This window comes from Hemitrygon akajei, chromosome 22 (genome assembly GCF_048418815.1).
Source record: "Hemitrygon akajei chromosome 22, sHemAka1.3, whole genome shotgun sequence".
NCBI lineage: Eukaryota > Metazoa > Chordata > Chondrichthyes > Myliobatiformes > Dasyatidae > Hemitrygon > Hemitrygon akajei.
Window position 1 is genome coordinate 47,405,552 of NC_133145.1, and position 27,309 is coordinate 47,432,860.

At 39.8% G+C, this 27,309-nt stretch overlaps 1 protein-coding gene across 3 annotated transcripts in view; it reads left to right on the forward strand.

Annotated features, from left to right (window-relative positions):
- arsg (arylsulfatase G) overlaps positions 1-27,309 on the forward strand; it is a 213,746-nt gene that overhangs the window by 136,416 nt on the left and 50,021 nt on the right. For all 3 annotated transcript variants that reach the window (XM_073026171.1, XM_073026170.1, XM_073026172.1), the window contains exons 5-8: positions 102-213; positions 8,334-8,471; positions 9,777-9,973; positions 24,263-24,343. In XM_073026171.1, coding sequence (XP_072882272.1) covers positions 102-213; positions 8,334-8,471; positions 9,777-9,973; positions 24,263-24,343 — 528 coding nt within the window. The remainder of the gene's footprint in view (positions 1-101; positions 214-8,333; positions 8,472-9,776; positions 9,974-24,262; positions 24,344-27,309) is intronic.

The following is a 27,309-nucleotide window of genomic DNA, read 5'->3' on the forward strand; positions in this document are numbered from 1 at the left end:
CCTGATTAATATGCATTCTGTACTGGACTTCCAATGTAAAAGGGTGTGTGCAAACATAAATTATGGTTAATATTGTTAAATATTGTTTTGATTTATTACAGGATTTGATTACTATTTTGGAATTCCTTACAGTAATGACATGGGTTGTACAGATGATCCAGGGTACAATATTCCTCCAAGTCCACCATGCCCCAGGGATTCCATCATGGAAAGGTAATTTTGCTAAAAAATCTGAGACAAATGCCTAACAACTCAGATAGGTAGTTAACCGTTAGTAGCTGGCAGTTGTGAAAATAAGATGCACCTTTGCACATGAGCATTATACAAGGTGGCTAACAAATCGCTCTCAGAATCTAGAATCATAAATCAGGCACAGTGTGAAAGAAGGCTATTCGGTCCATTGTGTTGTGTTAGTATTCTATGGAGAAACTCCTTTCTTCCACACCCTACCCTTTCTCTGTAGCCTTGCACACTTTACTTTATCACATACTTATTTCAATTCCCTCTTGAAGACCTTGATACTGGCTTGTGGCCTCCTGTGCTGTTACATTGAGTCCCCAACATAAGTTTGAATAACAGTTTATCTTCTGTCTGGGAACATTGCGGTTTTCTGGACTTAATACTGGATCCTACAATTCATTCTGAGACTTTATAAGGCATTGCTCAGACCACATTTGGAATATTGTGAGTGGTTTTGGACCTCATATCTAAGAAAGACTGGAGACGGTCTAGGAGATTTTCAAGAATGATCCTGAGAGTGAAAGGGTTAACGTATATGGAGCATTTGATGGCTCTGGGCCTGTATTTGCCAGAGTTTAGAAGAATGAAGGGGGATGTAATTGAAACATATATATGAAAGACCGAAATTGAGTGGACATGGAATGTTTTCAATTGTGGGAGAGTCTAAGACCAGAGGGTACAGCCTCAGAATAGAAAGATATCCCTTTAGAAGAGATGAGGATTTTCTTTAGTCAGTGCGTGACAAATCTGTTTAATTCATTGCCACAGATGTCAATGGAGGCCAAATTATGTTTTTGATTAGTAAGGTGACAGAGGTTATAGGGAGAAGCCAGGAGAATGAATTTAAGAGTGAAAATAAATCATCCATGATTGAATGGTGGAGCAGATTTGATGAGTTGAATAGCCTAATTCTGGTCCTATGTCTTATGGAACCTGCAGTGCATCCTAGATACAATCTACACAGTACATAGAAATGTTCTTTCTCTTGCAGTCTTACTTCTTTTCACTTCTATGTTATCCTTATAACTTCTAGTCTTCCAGCTCTCCACCAAATAAAATAACTTCCAATCTTCCACACAAGCCAAATCTTCAAAACTTCATACACTGCACTTCTGTCAAATCTCCTTCAATCCTTCTTGAAAGAAGACAGTCCCACCTCTACAATCTGTGCTTATAACTGTCATCCTTCATCCCAGGTAACAGTCTTGTAAAACTTTTCTGGACCCTCTTGTAAACCTTCACATCATTCCTATAGTGAGCAATCGGAATTGGACACAATTCTGGTCAGTTGAGGCCAGACCAGTCTTTTATATAGGCTCAGCGTAGCTTATTGTGTTGGCTTTCTATACTTCTGTTGATACATTCGAAATTGCATTTACCTTTAATTGTTTTCTTTGTCAAATTTGCCTCTTTCAGATACATTTCAGTTATACCTTCAGGGCCTGAGCTCTGCTCCTGTATCCCCTTCAGAACTATATTCTTTAATCCAAATTATCTCTCCCCTTTTTTCCTAGCTGATGTATTACTTCTCAGTTCCCAACATTAAACGTTATCTGCCATGTATTTGCCCATTCCACCAACCTGTTTATATCCATGGCATTCTATCCTTATATTCTTTGCTGTTCAAAATATCGCCATGTTTCTTGTCTGCTGCAGATTTTGAAATTGAGCCTTGCATTTCCAGTTACTATGCTATACCTGAGTTATACCTAGGTTACACCTCCAGATACTTAGTATAGATCAAGAAAAGCAATGGCCCCATCACCAACTCATCAGTTAATAACTCATCGGGGTGATTGATAAGTTCGTGACCTAATGCAGAAGGCGATGAGTTATTAACTTCAAACTTTCTGCATAATCACTCAAAGAGTTGACCTGCATGTGCATGTAATGAGAGCTGTATAACTCATCTCCTTCTACCTTAGGACACGAACTTATCAGTCACCCATCTGTGGACACTTTCTGGAGGTCCAAGATCTGTATGCTCCACAACCACTGGACTAAGTGTGTAAATGTAGGAGGGGATTATGTTGAAAAACAAATGTGCTAGGTTTTCTAAAATTGACTCCTTCTACCTTAGGCCACAAATCAATCACCCCTCGTATATCTGGAGGGGACTGTTTTATTTCCCTCCACAGATGCTGCCTGACTTGCTGAGTTCTTCCAGTATTTTGTGTGTATTGCTCAAGATTTCCAGCATCTGCAGAATCTTGTGCAGATCATCAGACATAGGTGCAGAATTAGGCCATTCGGCCCATCAAGTCTGCTCTGCCATTCTATCATGGCCGATTCGTTATCCTTCTCAAGCCCATTCTCCTGCCTTCTCCCCGTAACCTTTGACACCCTTACTAATCATTGCCGTCTGTGACAATGAATTCACAGATTCACCACCTTCTGGCTAAGGAATTCCTCCTTATCTCTGTTCTAAGGGAAGGGCCCTCTATTCTGAGGTTCTGGCCTCTGTTCCTAGACTTGCCCCACTTTAGGAACCATTGCTGTCTACATCCACTCCATCTAGGCCTTTTAATATTCACTAAGTTTCAATGAGATTTCCCCCCACCTCTCTATCCTTCTAAACTCCAGTGAGTACAGGCCCAGAGCCATCAAATGCTCTTCATACGTTAACCCTTTCATTCCCAGAATCTTTCTCGTGAACTGCTAACACCTCAACTATTTTATCCTCCTCTGCAACTTCTTGCTTGTTACAGGCTGATGTATTCACGTGACAGTGTCTCAGCATTGATGTACAGGTTCCCAGGTTTGTTCTTTGTCAACTCACTATTTCATCTACTCTCCTTTTGGCCCTTAAAATCCTTTCAGATTGTTTTGGATTATCATTGATGTTACCAGCTCCTCCTTTCCATCATGCTGCCTCAGCCTTCCTTATATGTATTACTGTTTCTAAGTATCTATTACAGATTAAAATCACAATAGATCTAATAGTCAGAATTTTTTTTAAATAGTAGATGCTTTAAATATGAAATAAAATCAGAAAATGCTGGCCAAACAGCAAAGAGGAACAGAGTTAATGTTTCAAGTTGACCTTTCATCAGTACTTTGTCAGAATTTGTAATGATTTCTGGATCAAGTGAAAACGTTCTCACCTTTGATCTGCAAGTTTGTGTACTAAAGTGTATTAATATGACATTCCAGTACAACTCTGTGAGTGGTGCTCTTTTCCAGACGAGATCATTAGTTTCCTCCACTTTTGGTGCACTAAGTAGTCTATGTTCATATTGTTAACAACCAATGACTTTGCCTAAAAAATTCATGAACGTAAGAAAATAGGAGGAAGAAAAGTTATTCTTCCTTCCATACCTGGCCTGCCATTTAATATAATCATGGATGATCTGTGCTATTCTCTGCTTCTCTTCTATACTGATTCCCCATAGCCTTTGCTTCCCAAGTTAAAAAAGCTTATTTACCGTAAATCCTTCAAATGAAATGGCCAAAGAGATGTTTGAAACACTGATATGGTGTTAAAATGGTGAAACATGGAACCTGGCAAGAGCTGTAAAGATCCATTGCGAAAATACGGGAAACCTACAGTGACCTTGCCCCATGGCATAGACAGTCAAGAGGCATTAAAGACTACTGGTGTGGCGAGGGGGAACCTAGAGTGGTTCCAGTGAATCAACTGTCCTAATGGAGTCCCATGCCATTGTTCAATCCAGACCACTGTGGTATTCAGGACAATCAATGAAGTAGAATTGATCCTGGCCAATATTCATCCTTAAAATCAACATCACTAGAACAAATTATCTGGTCACTGCAGATTTCTAGGGGCTTCATGTGTGGAAACTGGTTGCTACTCTTTTTGCAAAACTTGATCATGACTGCACTTGAGTTGGTTGTAAAGCACTTTTGGACCATCTGGGATTGTGAGCGCTCCACTATTAATTAAATCTTTTTTTGTATATTGCTGGAAGTGTGGGTTTATAACTGCACTACCCACAACATCTATTTTCTGTTAAAAATAAGAAAACCAATCAAGCATTTTTACATGAAAAAAGAACGTCATCAAGGTTTTATCATGATTTCTTAATAACCATTTGAATATTGAATATTTCATCTGGTTTTTAATATGGGGAAAATTGAGGGATTAGTGTGGGGTGCACACTCAGTAGGTCAAAGGGACTGTTTGTATGCTGTATGATTCCACAACGTTTCTATTGTCAAATATAATATGTTAATATAAATACATTTTTATAGAATTACACATATTAAATATTTATGTATTCCCAGATTACTTTCTGTCTCCTTCTATCCCTTCATTGTTTTTTTATTTTTCTTAAAGTCTGTCCTCAAAAAGTACTGTAAGAAACTGGAAAGTGAAACCTCAAAAGATCTTTACTCCACGCATATGACTACCATTGCATTCTTTGACTGCTTAAACAGAAAGGTTCTGAAATAAATAACTTCTGTAGTAGGCAATACCTGTGATATTACACCTTCACTGAAGGTGCTTCATAAGAACATCAGACAAAAATTGTGACACTGTGCACATAAGGAGGTATTAAGGCAGATGATCAGATGAAGAGTGAAGTTTTAGGAAGTATGGAGAAAGTAGAAGTTGGATTCAGATTTTTATGTGGACATAATAGTTTAGTGCTTGGAATGCAGATTGCTGTGATGTTTGCTTGAATACATTGCTTGTCACAGTATATGTCAACCTCAGATCTAAAACTAGGATTCACAAATAAGAAGATTGCAGCTGATATAAAATTGGTTGTGTGTTTTTTAATGAAGAAGTATGATATCAATTTCAGTAGTAGGGGCAATGCATCATATCATCATATTATTCTTTCCTGACCTGAGGTTCTGCTTGTGTTTAATTTGTAACCAACTAGGTTTCCTTCTGGTGTTTCGGTTTTCTGCTACATCCCAAGAGCATAAAGGTTGGTTGATTATTTGGCCACTCTAAATTTCTCATAGTGTGTAGGTGAATAGTAGAATCCGAAGGGGAGTTGATGAGAATGCAGGGAGAATAAAATTGACATTAATGTGGAATTGGTGTAAATGAGTGGTTAATGGTTGGTGTGGACTCAGTAGAAGTGACAGTTTCCCTGTTTTATCTTTCTATGAATACGATTCTTCAGTACACCACATCGATGCTAACCAGCAAGTACCATCTATACTCCTTCTGTTTACTAGCACCTGGTCCATGGTTTACTGTGCCTTCGTAGTTCAAGTTCTCGTACTCATGCTTCTTAAACATTGTAACAGCTTCCATCGCATTATCTGACAATGCCTTCCAGATTCCCACCAATCTTTAGGTGCAAAAATTCTTCCTCAGATTTCTTCTAAATAACTCCTCAACTTAACCCTACACTATGCATAGATTTGTATACCTCTCTTGGGTTGTCCCCTGGGTCTCCTCTGCTCTAAGGAAAACAAACCCTTACTATCTGACCTCCCTTCATAATTGAAGAATTCCATTGCAGGCAACATCCTGGTGAATCTTTTCTGCACCCTACCCACCATATCAACTAGAACTGGACTCAGTATTCCAGTTGTGGTCTAGATAATGTAACATTCAGTTGATCCAAGACCTTTACTCAATTCCCTAGCTAACAAAGGAAGGCATCTTGTTTACCTTCTTTAGCATCCTCTGCTGTAACCTTCATGGATTTTTGGACTTGCACACCTAGATACCAAGGCCCTGCTATTTATAGTTTTGCTCCAGTGGCGTAACAGGCATTTGATGATGATGATATTTATAGTTAATGTTCTATCCTTTTCTAGATCCCTCTCTCTCAAAATGCTTCACCTCAGTGTTTCAGGATTAAATTACTGCTGCCACAGTACTGCTGAACTTACCACTTATAGCTTTAGGCTACCCTTCTCACCTTCAACAATACCACAAATTTTGTGTCCTTGCAAACTTACCAATCATACCTTGTGCATTCCTTTGGATCCGTTTGGTTCTAACCATTTGGGCCAGCCTTGCTGAAGTCTGTGTAAACCTTGTAAGTCGCATTGCCCTCATTGATATATTTAGCTCCTTTGTGGCCCTCCTTTGGTCAAGGTCAACTATGGATATTCTGCCCTATCTATATATGTTGTTGGTGCAGTGCCATCTGTGGCTGTTGAGATCAATATGAGAGTGTCAGTCTCTGTTGTGAAGGTCATTTCTATAAGTGGACTCAGCCTCGCTGGAGATGCAGCATTCCATGCTCAGGGCCCGTTTGTCTTCTGCTGCTTTCAGATATCTTTCCTCGCCTTACTTATTTATTACTTGTTGCTTCAGGCTGCTTCTCCATTCAGTGTAGTCAGCTTCAAGTTCCTCCCAGGACTCAAAGTTGATGTCCAGTGCCTTCATGTCCCACTTGCAGATATCCTTGCAGCACAGTTGTGGGTGGCCACTGGTTCTCCTGCCTGAAGCTAGCTCATCGTAGAGAATACATTTTGGGATGTAGCCATCTTGCATGCGGCAGACTGGGCCCAGCCAGTGCAGCCTATGTTCCCTGAGCATGCTCAGGAGGTCTGCACAAGAAAGAACCTCAGCATTGGGTACTCAGTGGCCCAAGATACAACAAACACATTATAATGGAAGGTGTTGAGACTTCTCCCCTGCTTAGCATATGTTGTCAAGGTCTTGCTGGTATACAGCTGTGTGCTGTTGACACAAGCATTGTATGCTGCCATCTTTGTTTATTTTTAGCTACTTCTTCAAAAAAACTCAATTAAATTAGTCGGACATAATCTCCCACAAACAAATGTGAGCCATCTATTCCTGATAAATTCCTGCCTTTTGAAGTGTAAATTACTCCGGTCCCTCAGAATATTTTTCCAATAATTTCCCTACCTGGTATGATTGATCTTCAACATCCATAACCATCTTCCCTTGTGCAAGTTACAACCCCGGCCACTGGAGTATTTTCCCTTTGAGCTGAGTTTTAACAAAGCTCCCTTGTGCTACACGATATTAAATGTTGCCTTGGTGTCTAACAGCAGTCACTGTCACCTCATTTCTGAAATTCATCTATTTGATCCATGTTTGGGCAATCACGTAATGAAGTTCAGAGTGTGTTGGTGAAACCCGAACAAGCAATCAATAAATCAGATATTGGGTAAGTGCATGTTGATTCGCTTCCATCACTTTGCAGATATTCAGAGCGGATTTATTGGGCAGTAATTAGTCAGTTTGGATTTGCACTGGCTTTTGTTTAATCAGGACACCCATGGGAAACCTTACACTGCATTAATTAAATGCCTGTATTCTAATGCTATTTTGACAGAAGTCCTGACGAAAGGTCTCGGCCCAAAACGTCGAAAGTGCTTCTCCTTATAGATGCTGCCTGGCCTGCTGTGTTCCACCAGCATTTAGTGTGTGTTGTTTGAATTTCCAGCATCTGCAGATTTCCTCGTGTTGACAGAAGTATGGCTGGTTTTAGAGCGCAGGTCTTCTACAGCTGGAACATTGTCTAGACTCCTAGCAAATGCTGTATCCAGTGCTGTCAGCCATCTCATGATACCACCACCTATCAGTGAATTGTCTTCTGTGATGGTGGATATCTCAGGGGTAGCCGAAATAGATCATCCATTGGGCAGTTCTGACTGAACATGGATTTTGAATGTTTCAGTATTCAAAGTGCAGTTAAAATGTAATTGAAAAGTGTTTGGTTGGAAGGAAAATGCTAAGTTGAAGAGTCATACTGCCAACTCAATTCTAGCCAGTTTCAGGGAATGCAATGTAAATTATAATTATTCAGAAATGAGTTAAAAAGAAGAATGGTCCTTAACTGAGCCACTAACAAAATGAAACATTGAGTTTGTGTGGCCATTAATACCAACCTACATAAACCTCTCAGAATATCAGTTGCTGTACCAAAATAGCTATCTGCATACTTACTGGCTCCCACCAATGATGCAGCATGTTCTATGTTATCATTGTAATCAAATATGTATCTACCTGGTATTTGTTAGTGAAGTGATCAACACACCTTTGTATGGCTTCTTAAAATTTTTTTTAAATTATGTGGTAAATATTGTTAGTTCAAGTTTTCTAAATATTTTAATTGAATCTTTAACATTTCGGTCTGAAACATAAATCAAACGAATATTCATTTTATTGTGGTTTCTGTTTTCAGCTGTAAAATCAATCCATGTACCAGAACTATAGCACTACCTCTTCTTGAAAACCAAAAGATTGTAGAACAACCTGTTAATCTCAGCAGCCTCACAGAGAGGTACACCGAAAAAGTTATACATTTCATTCGGAAGGCCAGGTGAGTGAAAGCCAACTGGTTATTCAGGAGAGATAGTGCCTAATACTATAATTTCCCAAAAATAACCTTCACTGGTGCAATTCTAGTTCTGGTTGTTATCAATTAATGCAAAATTAAAATAAAAATCACCAAAGCTCTCACTCAGTCCATTATATTTCTGATACTGTGTTACTGGAATAGATGTTTCACAGAATGGAATATGACTGTGACTGTTTTAAAGGATGCGTTGCTAAAGTGGCCATGCTCTCAGACAGAAATGGTATGTGGTACAAGTAACTATTGAAAAGGCATAGTGTGAAGAAGTTTTAATTTGGTTTCAAAATTTTACTCGCAGTACAATACTGATCTTTAAATTATATTTTAGTCTAAATTCTACCCTATCTTCTGTCAATAGTAGTAGTGTCCTACAGCTACCTGTTACCTTTTGTGTGTCATCCAAGAGTTTGGCCTCAGAATGGAGAGGCATCTTTCTCAGAAATGGACCTGTTACTATTTGATGTCCAGTCTTCAGTGTCCTGAAACTCCTTTGTGTGTTTTGTATATGAATTGATTTGTTTTGAGAATGTGACTGGATAATGTAGTTGGCCTGTTCACCTATGCAGAAGGGATTGACAGATAAATAAGAGTAAATAAGATTTTTTTTAATGTTACTATTAGCAGTTTGTAGTGTAATTTAGCCACTAGCCTTTCCTCATGAACTATCTAGCCCAGGAGTATAGGAAAAGAATGCCTCGTGAACCAGGATAGAATGAAAATTACTTCTTTTATTGGGTGGCCTTTCCATGTTTTGCTTAAGTACCAAATTATTATGTGGTACATCAATTAAAGTAAATCAATTATTTCCCCTCTTAACCCAAGGATCAAAGATTTACAAAACTATTTCTACCAAATAGAAATCATGGATCATACTTGATAGATTTCTGCTCTATATGGACCAGTTAGTTTTTGGATCAACTGATACAATTATATGGACTGAAAGCCCCAAAGGTCAATCCCTGACCTTCAAGGTGTCTGATTTGACCTGCATTTTATATTGAAGGTATATTCCAGGACTCCCAAAACCCATTTGCGTTAGAATTATTGGAACCTGTAAACTCAAAGCAGAGATTTCGGTACCATCAGTTTGAGCTGAATTTGACCTGATGTTTAAAAAGATAAAGAGACAGATTTGACTATTGGGCAAACCTACTGTTATCAAATTGCTTTCGTCATCAAGGCCTTAGTTGCTGCATTATCAGATTGTACATTAAAAACAACATTTTTATCTCATGATCCTGTTGACTTTCCTCTTCTGTTTTTTCTCAGGGAGAGAATGCATCCATTCTTCTTGTACTTTGCTCCAGCCCATATGCATGTTCCTTTACAGTACAATTCACATTTTGCTAACACCTCTACACGTGGTCCATATGGAGATGGTCTACGAGAGCTGGACCATGCAATGGGCCGGATATTGAAAGAAGTTAATGCAGATTTGCAAAATAACACACTAGTGTGGTTTGCGGGTATGGAACGTTTTATTCACATTTATCATTCTGACACTTTTAACATCTCATAGTAATGTTAATAATGATCGTAACTTTTAATGGTGTTAGCACAATATTCCTAGTTTTTCTCATATGTGGCATTCCCTGATAAGCCAATGCTACTTTCCTCGCCTATATTACAGTCTAATTACTCTTTACTTTTATACAGTTTCCTTTGCAGAAAATTCATACACTCTGCCAAGTGCTTTAAAATGCTGAGTTTGTTGGAGTTCTGTTGTAAGCTGCAAGCCCTTTGTTTTTGCTCGACTTAGCAACTTGAGTAGACAATTGAATACAGTGGTACCACATGCATGACAATCACATGTAGAATCTGCAGCTGATGATGTCAGTCCAATTGCAGAGCCAGTTTTGATGACTGTCTACCCAGCTCAACCAGAGCAGATAGAAACGTAGAAACATAGAAAACCTACAGCACAATACAGGCTGTTCGGCCCACAAAGTTGTGCCGAACATGTCCTTACCTTAGAAATAACCTAGGCTTACCCATAGCCCTCTGTTTTTCTAAGCTCCATGTACCTATCCAGGAGACTCTTAAAAGAACCTATCATTTTCACCTCCACCACTGCCACCGGCAGTCCATTCCACGCGCTCACCACTCTCTGCGTAAAAAACTTCCAAGCACCTTAAAACTGTGCCCTGTCGTGTTAGCCATTTCATCCCTGGGAAAAAGCCTCTGACTATCCACATGATCAATGCCTCTCATCATCTTGTACACCTCTATCAGGTCACCTCTCATCTTCCGTCGCTCCAAGGAGAAAAGGCCGAGTTCATTCAACCTATTCTCATAAGGCATGCTCCCTAATCCAGTCACCAACCTTGTAAATCTCCCCTGCACCCTTTCTATGGTTTCCACGTCCTTCTTATAGTGAGGCGACCAGAACTGAGCACAGTATTCCAAGTGGGGTCTGACCAGGGTCCTATATAGCTGCAACGTTACCTCTCAGCTCTTAAACTCAATCCCACGAATGATGAAAGCCAATGCACCGTATGCCTTCTTAACCACAGAGTCAACCTGCGTAGCAGCTTTGAGTGTCCTATGGACACAGACCCCAAGATCCCTCTGATCCTCCACACTAGGCAGTCTTACCATTAATGCTATATTCTGCCATCATATTTGACCTGCCAAAATGAACCACCTCACACTTCAACCATACACTGGGTTGAACTCCACCTGCCACTTCTTAGCCCAGTTTTGCATCCTATCAATGTCCCGCTGTAACCTCTGACAGCCCTCACAAAGAGTAGGAGTCCCAGAACAGATCCTTGAGGAACACCACTGGTCACCGGCCTCCATTCAGAATATGACCCTTCTACAACCACTCTTTGCTTTCTGTGGGCAAGCCGGTTCTGGATCCACAAAGCAAGGTCCCCTTGGATCCCATGCCTCCTTACTTTCTCAATAAGCCTTGCATGGGGTACCTTATCAAATGCTTTGCTGAAATCCATATGCATTACATCTACGGCTCTACCTTCATCAATGTGTTTAGTCACATCCTCAAAAAATTCAATCAGGCTTGTAAGGCATGACCTGCCTTTGACAAAGCCATGCTGACTATTCCTAATCATGTTATGCCTCTCTAAATGTTCATAAATCCTGCCTCTCAGGATCTTCTTCATCAACTTACCAACCACTGAAGTAAGACTCACTGGTCTAAAATTTCCTAGGCTATCTTGACTCCCTTCCTTGAATAAGGGAACAACATCCGCAACCCTCCAATCCTCTGGAACCTCTTCCGTCCTCATTGATGACGCAGAGATCATCGCCAGAGGCTCAGCAATCTCCTCTCTGGCTTCCCACAGTAGCCTGGGGTACATCCCGTCTGGTCCTGGCGTCTTGTCCAACTTGATCATTCCTACAATGAAATTCTGGACCCATGCCTTAATATAATGAGAACTATCATGGTACTCCTGAAATAGTTTCCCAGACATGGAACAAGTGCAGTTCAGAGAGGAGCTCTTGGCTTTGTCATTGCTGTTGTATCTTACATAATCTTTACTAATGATGTCACAACAGAAAGCAGAGAAAGAAAAGGAAAATCACAGATAAGATAAATTCTGCAGAGCTGGAAGTCCAAGCAACACACACAAAACACAGGCAGCATCTATGGAAAAGAGTCTATGGAAAAACATCAACTGTGTACTCTTTTCCACAGATGCTATCTGGCCTGCTGAGGTCCTCCAGCATTTTGTATATGTTGCAAGCAGAAGGGAAAAGGTTTTCATTCAGGCTTAGGGTGCAAGAGCTTAATAGAGATGGTGTATTCTAAATTGTCAGGCTCAACTCCTGACATCCCAAAAATTTTAAAACAACCAGAAAACATTGGAGGAGTGAGATGGAAATTCTCAATTTGCCTGAATAAATGCAACTCTGCCAACACTGAAAAATTGACTTGATCTTCAGCAAAACAGCTTGCTTAATAGGCACCCCACCCATCCCCTTGAATGTTAACTCCCTACAGTATCAGCGTAGTTTGTTGCAGCATGTACCATAATGAAAACCAGAAAAAACAGAAGTCATTAAAGCTTTTGCAACAGTTTCTGGAAATTCTACAACAACTACTATCTAGAAGTACGAAAACAGCAATTGCAAGCGTACATCATTGGTGGCAAATTGGATCTACATACCATCCTGTCTTGAAAATGTACCTGCACCAAAACACTTGCGGAAGGCTCAAAGTTCTGCAACCCCTCCCCCCACTATACAGTCCTGTGAAATGCCTTCTGAGAGATAGAGAAGGTGACTTCTCACTTTTTTTGTGTGACTGTATTTTACTGCTGTGTTATATGTGCTAACTGTGCCTTATGCTGTGTATGACTGTTGGTACTGTGTTTTGCACCTTGGTCCCGGAGTAATGCTGTTTCGTTTGGCTGTATTCATGTACGGTTAAATGACAATTAAACTTGAACTTCTCAAGAGGTATTAAGGATTTTCATTACAGAATACTATCCGTATCCCACAAATTAATGAAGAGAAACAAGCTTAAGCATAAGAGATTGTGCAGATGCTGGAAATCCAGAACAATACACACACAGACAAAAGCAGTTCCATTGCAAAGTGCACATCTAACCTTTCCTCTGCTTTTGATTGCTCAAAATCTGCATAACCAAAACTGATTATCAGTAAGCTAAACCAAATCAAAAATTTTAAATACTTTTGTACATCTACTGGAGATAAAATTGTCAACTAATCAGCCTTGCATATACAGTGGTTTCTGGTTAATTGGGACACATCGTACATTTTGGCCCAATTAAGTGACTGTATCAATTAGCTGAAGTTTCATAGAATAGTTAAAAAGGTATAAAAAAAGACAAACTACCATTTAACTGGGTAACAAATTATGCATTTAAATGAAATGCAGAACAAATTGGATCACTATTAATACTACTACAGTATTATAAAATTGTGTATTCCTTGTGAATTGTATTCAACAGAGGAATTTACATTGCTGCGTTCTTTTGATTGACTGTAAATGAATAAAATCAGTGCAAACCCCAAGTACAGATAATTGACTGTTTTCATCTCCATTGTAACATTCAAGATGATTGGTGATACCTTCAAATTTTTTGTAGTTCTTAACTTATTGAAGTAGTAAAATCATTTCATTTTCACTCCTGACTGTTTCTGGCATCTCCAAGCCCAAATGCTTGAAACAGCAGTGAGCAAAATAGTTCTGAATTGTCTCATGGCTTAGTTCTTACCAACTTACAGTGACAAAAATCACTGTTTTTTGAACACAAGCACATGCAACTGACGTTATTTAAAAATTGTTCATTCTAAGTATGGTGTAATGTCTAATGGCCACGCAAGTGCACGGAACTGACAGTAGTTAGAAACTGCAAGCATCTCCTGCCCCGATTAAATGGCACAGTGCCCCAAATAAATTAAGGAAATCCAGCTATTTTCTTAATTAGTTTTTGTTCTTTAAGGGTTGTCCCAACTAAGTAGCTGTCCCAATTAACTGGAATCCATTGTTCCTAGTTTCCTTGTGTCTTTTCCTTTTCTGTTGTATGCACTGCGGCAGTCATGCTGGTTGAAGGTGATTGGCCTTCAGTAAAGGAGGCCAGGAAGCCAACTATGAACTGCTTTGTGCTGACATGGGCTGATATGGAACAACATTACCTTGCAATGTGTGACATCATTCTGGGCTAAATGGATGATAGGTGACCACAGTGATATTGAGAGAGTAGCTCTTGTCGAGTTATGAATGCTGTTAAAATGAGAGGAGCTGTTCAGTTTGAGGTGTGTGATTATATCATCTACAGATTGCAAATCAAGAGATTATGGGAAGGGGGATTTGTGATATGTGAATGAGGATAAGGGAACGGTCAGTAGGTCAGGCAGTATCTTTCTCACTTTTCCAAGTGACGATAAAAAGTCTTCAACTTGAAATATTAACTCTGTTTTTCTTTCTATGGATGCTGCCCGAGTTGTTGAGTGTTTCCAGTACTTTCTGTTTGTTAGGGTGGGATAGCAAATTATCACTTTCAATGCACTTTGTGTCACAACTGGTCACAGACTCTGTTACACCTGCACCAATAATTGTCAGCACTCTTTCCTTCAAGCTGGTGAGCTAGGAGGCAAGAGCTTGTTCCCACACATTTGCCATTGCTATCACTGACTATGCTCATCAATGGATCCAGAATTCATAGGCAGCCTGCATCATGCAATTACAACACATCGTGCACTGATACAGCGACTGAGGATGAACTTCTCCCCCATTGGTTCTTTAAATTTAAATTGACTGAAACTCCAGGAGAGGGCCCAAAGGCTAAATTAGGTACAGATCCATTTTCTTTGAATTGAGATCAGCAAACATCTCTTAATATCTGCATTCTCCAAGAAATATAACTTCCAATGCTACAATTAATTCTCTCAAAAAAAAAAACCATCAAGGAAGCTAACTATTTTGCAAGGGCATGTAAGTAAATATTTCTGGCAGTGAAAACTGTCCTGCTCAGATAAAAAGAAACAAATTTTATGCTTATCTAAAAGAAACTAAAGTCCAATCTTGATAACTATAGACCAATACCCTTACTGTCGTTTAAGTCAAAGCTCATAGACCTTGCCATGAACAAGAAGCTGTTACAACATCCTAATCACAATAACCTGCTGTCTGTTCACTTAAGTTCCTGTTTTTCTTTTGTTATAAGCTTCCATTTCAAAAACTAGGTAATTTTGTCATATTTCAACAACAAATTGGAGAAGTAGCTCTTATGTTATTCTATTCTAATCATTTCAGTCTTGCTTGTAATTGTTATTAAATATCCCTGACTCTTTCCTCAGTTTTATCAACAAAATGTTTCGGCTAGCCCTGTTCTATCAGACCAACCTTTTGTATATAGCAGCATACTTGACCTGAGTTTGTTGTTTTTTGAAGTTAGTGCATGCAGTTCATCATATTAAATAAATGAATGTTGCATCATATCATTATTATCAGTATTATCACAGGGATTCCCCAAGAGAATGTGCTTTGCACATCACAAACAAGAGAAAGTATGCAATAACACACACAGAATGCTGGAGGAACTCTGAAGGCCAGGCAGCATCAATGGAAAAGAGTACAGTTGACCTTTTGGGCTGAGACCCTAAAGCGGGGCTCCATACTACAGCCGAAGGGTTCGGGTTGAAACGTTGACTGTACTCTTTTCCATAGATGCTGCCTGGCCTGCCGAGTTTCTCCAGCGTTTTGTGTGTTGCTTAGCGCATCATAGGTTTCATATGATACAACAACCCATTACAAATATAATATTACTATTTTAAAAAATTTTCAATATCAGATATATCATCTGTCATTAGAAATGCTCAGTAAGTACTTTTGAATGACTGTAAAGGAATTACCGTTATTTGCCTTGAAAGTGCAACAATTTTCTTGTTTGACATTTCTGGATCTTTCATTTTGCATGCTACTTCAATCTTAATTTTACTTTGTATTGCCTCTACCTCATTCCACCTCCCATTTTATGCTCTCTCAAATGCAGCAAACCTAAATGGTGAGAATTGAGTGCAGGCTCTATTGGTTTTAATGTAAGGAGTCTAATGCCTCTTTTAGCTAAAATAATATCCATTACCAACATCAGATTGTACACGTTCAGCTCTCCTTTTATACCACAAAGTAGTTTTCATAACCTTATGACAATTCTAAAGTTATATGTCAGCAGGTGATTAAAGAAAGTAAACATTGAAATATTGCAACCACCTGTCACATAAAGATTTGATTGCAGCTCCACCTTTCCCTGATACCAAAATGATGTGCCCTCTTCAGTGGGAATCAAGATGAGACATAATTGTATCCTCCTCAAGCAAATATATGCTGTCTTTTATTACTTATAATCTTGCACTGCAAACATGCAAATAATATTTCAATTATGTAGGTCTAAGTAGCAGAACTAATTCTGCAACTCATCCAGTGTTATGTTTGCCTGAAAAACAGTATAAAATTAGATGGCTTCCTGTGTGTTTTTTCTTGTACTGACACGTTCATTTTTATGTTATTGATCGAATTTGTGACCACTTTAAAAGATTTCAGTGAAATAGCGGTCATTTCCAGAGTAACACACTGGCAGCATCTAAGCAGAGGAATAAAGAGCTGGCGTTTCAGGCCTACACCCTTCATTAGCTGTCATATCTAGATGGATTGTCTGAATGCTTTTTATGGCAGCGGAAAAATAATAAAGTGTAGGAAATGTGGGCACTGCCTGTGATTTTCAACCATTTCACCAAATAATTAGATTAGATTAGGTTAGGTTCAACTTTGTTGTCATTGTGCCAAGTACAGATACAAAGCCAATGAAATGCAATTAGCATCTAATAGAAGTGCAGAGAATAGTGTTATTTACAAAATAACTGTGAATAAAAAGAAAGTGCTACAGCACACTAATATAAAAGTACTGAGACAGTCCAATATGGGTGCAATACTGCTTAGCGCTGTGATGTGATGTTCAGCAGGGTTACAGCCTCAGGGAAGAAGCTCGTCCTGAGCCTGCTGGTGTGGGAGCGGAGGCTCCTGTAGCGCCTACCGGATGGGAGGTGAGTAAAAGGTAATTGGCAATGAATACAGAAGTATCTAACACAGAATTTCATCAAATAGTATCTCCTCTGCATAAATCACCCCTTTTTGCATTCTGTACAATTAGGGTGACTAAAATGCTCACTAAACTGTAGGGATTCTCATCATGCCACCTTTCATTTGTGGTCCATCTTTTGCATTATCAAGCTGTTTTGGTAAGTCTTGGTATCGCTACTTTCCCTCTGAGCTATGCCTGTCAAACTTTGCCAAACTTGGTCGGATCAATTATATTCCAAAATGAGTTGAAGAGGTGGGAGTTTGAGGGAAGGAAGGAGGGTGGGATGGGAGAAGGCACCATGTGATGGAGAAAGGTTATTGTACCCCTTTTTCTCCAACCATGATGATTTCACACAGCATCTGTGAACTTTGGGTGTCCCTCAACAAGAAGTCTCCATCTTGCAGCAGAGACTGCAACTTCTTAAATAGCTGCTGTGGTCGCAGGGGTGGCACCTTGTGCAACAAATAATTTGCAGAAGTTTGGCAATTTACTGAAATTGCAGAAGAACTGAATGTTATCACAGAAAAGGCATTGACACAGGCATATAGAAACAACAGAAAGCAGTCTCTGAACAGAAAGAATTGGGAAGTTGGGATAGAAATGAGGAAATGACTGTCAAGAAATTGGACTGCACCTAAATAGGACTAATAATCTTAGCTAAGTGACTGACACCTAGCTGCTCATGCTCATCTATGCTGGATTGTGATTGGTATGAAAAGCTAGTGTCGACTGCTACTGTTGTCTTATGAAGCTACAAAACACAATCATTAGTGGCTCAAAGTGTCCACCTGCTGAACCAAGCTATGACAATTGATGTTGTTCTGTTGTTAAAGAACTGTGACCAAACAGTGAGGACTCCCATCATGTCACCTTTCAACACTAAGAATGGATCTGCTGCAGGTGAACTGATGACTACGGTACACAAAGTAGCTGCAGAGATTGCCTGAGAAGAGGATTGCCATGGTGCCAAGGTATTAAGGACAATGCAGAAAGAAGTACAGAGGCCTCTAAAGATGCATCATTCTCTGATGCTTGGAATGGTAGCTCACAAATATAGTCTTGAAACACGAAGCTCCGCTGGTAACACTGTTTGGGGTGCAACACCTCTCTTTCTCTCTCTCACACACGCATGCAGTCAAAGTCCTACAGCAACTGAAGAATGCAATTAATACAGCCATGTTAGTACAGTGCTTTGAAATCTCTTCTACGTCACCCTTGGTCCTTGCCTAGGATGGATTATTTTGCAGCACATGCCTTTCATTTTCAGATCACCAGCACGGAGGAGGGTTCTAACTCCTAAACACACTGAGGCCATGAGTGTGGCCTCAAAAGTGTCACATCCTCTTTTGGAGCTGAAGTGACTTGCAGATGTAATTATCTACTGATCTTTGCCATGCTTCCTTCTATCATGGTGATGAATAGCCTTTGTGTATTTCTGTATATATTGGCCAAGCTACATAATGGCATTAAGCTCTACTTTTCTTCCTTATCTTTGCAATGTTATAGGACATACCAGCCATCCCAGACAGAACTTCCACTCCAAAGGAAGAGGCAGAGCGAAATAGGTTATGTCATTGAATTTAAGCCCATATACACCCCTCCCACTGCCAGCTCACTTTTTACTCACTAATAGTACTGCAGAGGTTAAACAGCTAGAAGCACATCAAGGCACCAAGTATTACCAAGCTATGGTTAAACAAGAGGCATGGGGAACTGGTATGCCAGATGCTAGGAGAGAGAGGAAGAGGTCATATTTCAGTTCTGAATTAGAGGACTCAGTTAAGGGACTCAATTAAGTTTGCATGGGAAAGCTTTTTATGTTGTTATTATTTAGAGATACAACACAGTAACAGGCTCACGCCGCACAATTACAACCATGTGGCGAATTAACCTACTAACCTGTACGTCTTTGGGAAAGATAGAGATTAGCTTTATTTGTCACACAAACATAGGAGCATACAGTGAAATGCATCGTTTTTGCCTTGTGCTGGGACCAGTCCACAAGTGTTGCCATGCTTCCAGTGGCATCATAGCATGTCCACAACTTACTAACCCTAACCTATATGCCTTTGGAATGAGGGAATGCAGAGCACTTGGACGAAACCCACGTGCTTACAGGGAGAACGTACACACTCCTTACAGACAGCAGTGGAATTGAACCCAGGTCACCAACGCTGGAATAAAGTTACACCAATCACTATAACACTGTGCTACCCTGATTGCTGAGGATGCACGTGGAAATGCTTGACACACTGTCTGGTATCCCTGACAAGCTGCAAGAGATGTGAAGGAGCATGGAGATGTCTGCTTCCAGCCTGTCCTGGAGCAGCAAATGAAGCAGGTCTCTGATTCCACAAGCATTGGTAGAGTTTCACACTGCTTCGGTCAGAGCTCCACTTGCCACATGGATGAAAGCTATTACTTTCCAAGAATAAGGCTGATCCCTGAGAATAGCTTCTTTTCATCATTTGTGATGGTATGGGTCTGGAGGCTTTGATAGTCACTATGTGATCATGGTCACAGCAAATACATGGTCTGTCGTAAGCCAGGAGAGTTCCACGGGCATTGTGGAGCTGGAATGCACTATTCTCTTCCAATATATTCTAAGTTGCAGCAGTCACCAGCCGGCCCAGAGCTGCCTACAGTCAACTGGTTAAGGGCAGCCTTCCACAGGGACACCATGTGGAAGTATTAGGTCTAGCAAGACCAGACTGAAGGCTAATATAACAGGAAAACACAAGAAGGTTTTGTTCATATCAATATTTACTGTATTTCCATTTTGCTATTGTTTTGTGATTTATATTAATTAAAATCTTAAATCATTCTTGCCTGGCTTTATCAATGAGATATGCATAATGAGTGACGGGATGTTGGGGAATGGAGAGGGGAGCACTTGTTTATTTAGTGAATGCATTTAAAAAATTAACACATTTCAAATCACCTTGTGTTTCAATGCACCTTAGAATCCTTTATTATTGAGGATATTGAACTGTTGTGGAAGTGAACCTAATTTTCTGGTAGCTGGTATAAAGAAATCAGTATCAAAGAGCTTTACCATTGTTTTTAAGCTCAGTGAAGTTGAATTTGATACTTTTGAGAGTAAATCATGAAAAGTTGATGAATCACCATCCATAGTCATATTCCTTTGTTTCAGCTGTGACTCTAACCATGGAATGTTTCCCTTAATTCCCAGTGACTTATGGTTTTGCAGGTCTGCTTAATTGCACGCTCACATCAGAATCAGAATCTGGTTTATCACTGGTATATGTCATGAAGTTTGTTGTTTTGTGGCAGCTGTACAGTGCAATACATAAAAAATAATTATAATAAGAAATATATTAATATACAGTTCTGTGCCAAAGTCTTAGGGACATGTATATAGCTAGGGTGTCTACGATGTTTTTCCAGTAGTGAATTTGTCAACCTGGAGCAGAGAGCGAGTTTGTAAATCTGGTAGGAGCAAAGGGTGTTGGGAATGGCGAGGGTGGAGTGCTGTGGGATAAGTGGCAGAGAAGGTGTGTCAGGGGCAGGGAATGGCATGGGTGCAGACCCACCCAGCCCTGAGACACCAGGCAGGGTCATTTGATTCCAAACAACTGGTTTATTGATCATTATAGAATGTCTTTCTGTTGCTTCTCCCACCCCTCTCCCTTCCCTTTTCCAACCATGATCCCGCTCTCCCTGTACCCTCCCCACTCTCAGTCCACAAGAGAGGCCCAGTTCAGAATCAGGTTTATCTTCACTCACATATGCCATGAAATTTGTTTTTTTTTGGAGAGTGGGCATTAGTACAGTGCAATACATAAAATTACTCCCGTACACCTTACCTATATATATGTGCCTAAGACTTTTGCACTGTACTGTATATATTACATACTATTAAATAAGAAGTGCAAAAATGGAACAAAATCATGCTGACTTGATAGATAGATAGATAGATAGATAGATACTTTATTCATCCCCATGGGGAAATTCAGCATTTTTTCCAATGTCCCATACACTTATTGTAGCAAAACTAATTACATACAATACTTAACTCAGTAAAAATATGATATGCATCTAAAATCACCCTCTCAAAAAGCATTAATAATAGCTTTTAAAAAGTTCTTAAGTAGTTTACTTAAATACATTGAGTCCTAACCCTGGCACTTTAACGTATCTTACTCCTGGCGGTTGAATTGTAAAGCCGAATGGCATTGGGGAGTATTGATCTCTTCATCCTGTCTGAGGAGCATTGCATCGATAGCAACCTGTCGCTGAAACTGCTTCTCTGTTTCTGGATGGTGCTATGTAGAGGATGTTCAGGGTTTTCCATAATTGACCGTAGCCTACTCAGCGCCCTTCGCTCTGCTACCGATGTTATACTCTCCAGTACTTTGCCCACGACAGAGCCCGCCTTCCTTACCAGCTTATTAAGACGTGAGGCGTCCCTCTTCTTAATGCTGCCTCCCCAACACGCCACCACAAAGAAGAGGGCGCTCTCCACAACTGACCTATAGAACATCTTCAGCATCTCACTACAAACATTGAATGATGCCAACCTTCTAAGGAAGTACAGTCGACTCTGTGCCTTCCTGCACAAGGCATCTGTGTTGGCAGTCCAGTCTAGCTTCTCGTCTAACTGTACTCCCAGACACTTGTAGGTCTTAACCTGCTCCACACATTCTCCATTAATGATCACTGGCTCCATATGAGGCCTAGATCTCCTAAAGTCCACCACCATCTCCTTGGTCTTGGTGATATTGAGACGCAGGTAGTTTGAGTTGCACCATATCACAAAGTCCTGTATCAGTTTCCTATACTCTTCCTCCTGTCCATTCCTGACACACCCCACTATGGCCGTGTCATCAGCGAACTTCTGCACATGGCAGGACTCCAAGTCATATTGGAAGTCTGATGTGTACAGGGTGAACAGGACCGAGCAGTTTTATGTTTTGCCTGTACTACTGCCATGAAGTACAGAATTCATAACATATGTCTGTGCTAATAAACCTGATTCTTATTAGCTGTCATCACCAGAACACAGATCTTCACAGTGCATATCGTCTACAAGTATACTGCATTTACTCATTTGAACTACTCCAACAGTACTTTTCAAACCTGTGACTTCCACCTTCTTGGAAGCAGAAGCAGGTTTCCAATCAAGTTACACTCTGTCCTATCTTGGAAATATATTGTCATTCCTATCCAAAATCCTGGAACTCTATGCCCAACAGTTGTGTGGGAGTAGCTTTATCAGCGGTACTGCAATGGTTAAAGAAGGTTGCTTATCATAACCTACTCAATAGCAATAACTGTGGGTTGTGCAATCAGTGCCAGAGTTCAGAAAAATGAAAAAATAATGTTAAAATATTGACTTTTCAAAATATTCTCACTAATGGATCAGACCCAAAGGAAGGCTCTGATCATTTGTTTTGTGTGTATTTATGAAGACTTCTCCCTTGAGGGGGAAAATAAAGGAAAGAACATTCACTGACTCAGAAAGTATGACTTCATAGAGCCCAGGTAAAACTGAAATCATTTAGCATTAATGGAAAAATTCCCATGAGTAGTGTGATAGCTCAAACTAAGGACCTTAGATAAGATGGGCAGTTAATCAGGCTGTCATGTTTCAGTGTTAGTATTCCTTTCCATTCTGTTTAAAAACAGTGCTATATGATCAAATTTCTCAGCAGGGATTGGAGTTAACTGTAGTCTATAAGCAATTTCCCAATTTTATAAAAAGCTATTTGTTATAAGTGATGGGGTATTATTCAACTGTGGCATGCATCAGTATATTTCTAAGTAGTGTAAAAAATTAACAATTTATTTCTTCTTCAGTCACTCCATTCTACTTTAGAATAGAAGGACATTCATTTAGAACAGAGATGAAGAGGGATTTCTTTAGCCAGAAGATGGTGAATCTGTGTAATTCATTGCCACAGATGTCTGTGGATACCAAGTTATTGAGTATATTTAAAGCAGAAGATGATAGATTCTTGATTATTAAGGTTGTCAAAGGTTTCAGGAAGAAGGCAGACAAATGAGGTTGAGACAGGTAATAAATCAGCTATGATGGAATGGTGGAACTGACTTGATGGACCAAATGGCCTGATTCTATTTCTATGTCTTATGGTCTTACTGATCGTCTCTCAGACTTCTAACATTTTTTTCTGGGCTGGAAAGCTGCTTTTGTACTTCTGCCTATGGCAGTCCATCAGGATTGAATTCACAATATCCTTAGTATTTCTGGTGTGTTAGTTTTCCCTTCTCCCCATGGAAAAGCAGCTGGCCTGAAAACGGTGACTTATTAAGGTTGTGAATCTACATCCATCCTCTCCACACCCAATACAGTTCTTTCGAAAGAGAAGTGCAGCAGTATTATATAATTTTTTTTTTGATATAGAATTGGTGCAGTTGTTAGGAAGTTTCCTGTGCCTATTATGCAACAATATATTTGTCTTTCTAGGTGACCGTCTAGGCATGGGTCAGTTGATTCTCACTTTAGGTGTGATGACCAATGTCTTTATGATAACAAACCTCCATCTTTTGGATGTTTGGATATTTTAATGTATGAGGTACAATTTAAGCTCTGTTATGGTCACAGAAGAATTGAAACTGGAATATGAGGGTAATTAAAAATGAATAAGTTTATGACAAATTTTAAATAACATTTCCTGCTCATTAAAATGTAATCATCAATTACTGTCCATGTTAAAGTCTAATAATGATTTAGCACTGTATCTAAGATTACACATTTAGAAATGTGCCAACACTTTGGCTATCTCTGGTCCATTTATTTCCATAGGCTTCTCCATATGTCGTCTTATTTTTCAGGATTTGAAATAAAATATTGTTAAAACAGCAATGAGTTGTTACAATTTCACTACTTAAGGAATTCAGTGATTGCACGTATGGCACCATTTTGTACTGGCAAGAGTCCAAATTCTCACAACTATTAAGACATCACATTGGTTCTACTTTTCAAGCTTCCTTTCATGTTTTCTATTGAAGCTTTGTCTAACATTAGAAACTCATTGCATTAGAAATTGTATTGAAGCTTGCATCCTACCACATTGTGATGTACTGCCCTAGAATGCTGTCTCTAAGCCACACACATAATATAAAACTTTATTTTAATGGTTGATATTTTCAATTTTATAAGCCTCCTTTTGATAATTTTCAACTTCTTCTTTCACACAGGTGACAATGGGCCTTGGTCTGAGAAATGCGAGTTTTCTGGAAGTGTTGGACCATTTAAAGGAACATGGCAGACACAACAAGGTAATAAATAGACAACTATGGGAAATTGCTTTCCCAAACAAAGAGCTATACTTAGATGCAAAGTCTCGTTATCTGAAATCTTATTTCAGGGATACAGCTGCATGTCCAGATATGTCTTTGTTTTCTTTGTAGTTCAGTGTTTGTACTTTACAATGTCCAATTGGAAGGAGGTGAGAACCAGACGTTGTTGAGATAGTGAGGGGTGGGAATTGGGTGTGAGTGGGTTTTAACTTCCTGATATGATCAAAGTAGGGGAATTTATCACTGACCCATAAACAATTTTTGTTTTGCAGTGTTTGTTTGATGGAGCATGTTTAACTTTGTTATTGCACTTCCATATTTGTTCTGAATTTCCTTACATAAGTGTGGCAACAGTAGTGTAATGAAGCAGTTATAGAACTCTTATCACAGTGCCTGCCAGCAACCTGGGCTAATTTCCAGTGCTGTCTGTAAGGAGTTTGTATGTTCTCCCCGTGACCATGTTGCTTTTCTCCAGGTGCTCTGGTTTCCTCCCACATTCCAAAGACGTATAGGTTAGAAGGTTAATTGGTCACATGAGTGTAATTGAGCAGCACTAGCTGGTTGATTTGGATGGCCCTGTTACCGAGCTGTATCTCTAACTAAAAATAAAAATAAACATTAAGAAGGGTCAGGGAAATGATAACATGTCTGCATTAGTTTGAGCACATTAAGGGCCATTACATACAAGAGGTTTGCTATTTCTTGTGGTTGCTAGTACTCCCAGCGAGATGAGGAATTTGGGAAGCAGACCCACTGGAATATTCTTGGAATAATCTTCCTGCTGGATACCAAGCAGGGCAGTTCAGTTATGCAGGAATATTATTATTTCTGGTGATGGAAGGAAGAAGCCCGCAAGTAATGCCAGTAATCTATGGCAGCAGAACTATGACACTCTGCCAATGATGCCTGGTGCAAATAGTTTAATGATCAGGAAAGGTGAGCAATGTGCTACTTCCACTTACAATGTTATTTGAATCTGGACAATCACTCATCTTTCCCCGCATGTTTGTTTCTTGGCTTTACCATCAGTATAACCACTCACTATCATCTCATCTTTAAGCAATGTCACAAACCCCATAATTGCAATCAGTAAGACCTCTGATTCGATTTATCTATGCAAGATGATATTTCTCTCAGTCGTGGCCTTTATTCCTCCCTCAATCCAGGAAAAAAGAGCACAGAATGTCAAGGAGAGGTAAATAAATGGGAATGCTCCATGTGTATGATTATAGGCTTATTAAATACTTTACGTGTTTTCCCAAGTTGTACAAAAGGACTGCCTGAGGATTCATCACTCTTTCTGAGAGTGTACTGTTACACAACCTTGTACCACTACAAATACATGGTCTTGCACAGGCACTTAGCAAAGCAGAGAAACAATGACTTTGAGTAATTTTGTCTTATTGCCATTCTGTAAGAGCTGACGATTGTGCTGGTAGTAGCAACACAATTGATGGCCATGTGCCTTTCTCAAAGGCTTGCTGAAAGCTGCTCCTGTCATGAGCTGCTCTCAACTTGTAAAGTTTCAGCTAGGTCAGCAGCAGCCTGCTGTGGATTCAGAATCAGGTTTAATATCACTGGCATACATTGTGAAAGTTGTTGCTTTACAGCAGCAATGCATTGCAATACATAATAATAAAACAATGAATTACAATAAGAAGTAAATCTAGAGAAAGAAGTTAAATTAAATAAGTAATGCAAAAAGATAAGAAAAAAATACTGAGGTAGTGTTCATGGGTTCATTGCCTATTTAGAAACCTGACGACAGAGGGGAAGAAGCTGTTCCTGAAATGTTGAGTGTGTTTCTTCAGGTTCCTGTAACTTATCCTTGATGGTAGCAATGAGAAGGGTGCATGTCCTAAATGATGGGCGTTCTTAGTGGCCGCCTTTTTGAGGCATCACCTTTTGAAGGTGTCCTGGATGCTGGAGAGAGTTAACAGAGTTTACAAATTTCTTCAGCTTTTTCCAATCCTCTGCAATGGGCCCTCCATACCAGGTGGTGATCCAACCAGTTAGAATGCTGGTAGAAATTTATGGGCGTCTTTGGTGACATACCAATTCTCCTCTAACTCCAAATGAAATATAGCCGCTGTCTTGCCTTCTTTTTAATTGCATCAATATGTTGTGCCCAGGATAGGTCCTCAGAGATGCTAACACCCAGGAACTTGAAACTCCTCACCATTCCCATTCCTGATCCTTCAATGAAGACTGGTGCATGCTCCCTCAATTTACCCTTCTTGAAGTCCACTATCAATTCCTTGGTCTTAGTGATATTGAGTGCAAGATTGTTGCTGCGACACCCCTCAACCAGCTGATCCATCTCCCTCCTCAATGCCTTCTGGTGAGCCTGCCTTGGGTTAACCAGCTCCTTCGATGTTTCTTCAAGTCAAGTCAAGCTGCTTTTTATTGTCATTTCGACCATAACTGCTGGTACAGTACACAGTAAAAACGAGACAATGGTTTTCAGGACCATGGTGCTACATGAAACAGTACAAAAACTACACTGAATTACATGAAAACAGCACAGAAAAAAACTACACTAGACTACAGACCTACCCAGGACTGCATAAAGTGCACAAAACAGTGCAGACATTCATTACAATAAATAATAAACAAGACAATAGGCACAGTAGAGGGCAGTAAGTTGGTGTCAGTCCAGGCTCCAGGTATTGCGGAGCCTGAAAGCTTGGGGGAAGAAACTGTTACATAGTCTGGTCGTGAGAACCTGAATGCTCCGGTGCCTTTTCCCAGATGGCAGAGGAGTTTGTATGAGGGGAGTGTGGGGTCCTTCATAATGCTGTTTGCTTTGCGGATGCAGCATGTGGTGTAAATGTCTGTAATGGCGGGAAGAGAGACCCCGATGATCTTAGCTGACCTCACTATCCGCTGAAGGGTCTTGCGATCCGAGATGTGCAATTTCCAAACCAGGCAGTGATGCAGCTGCT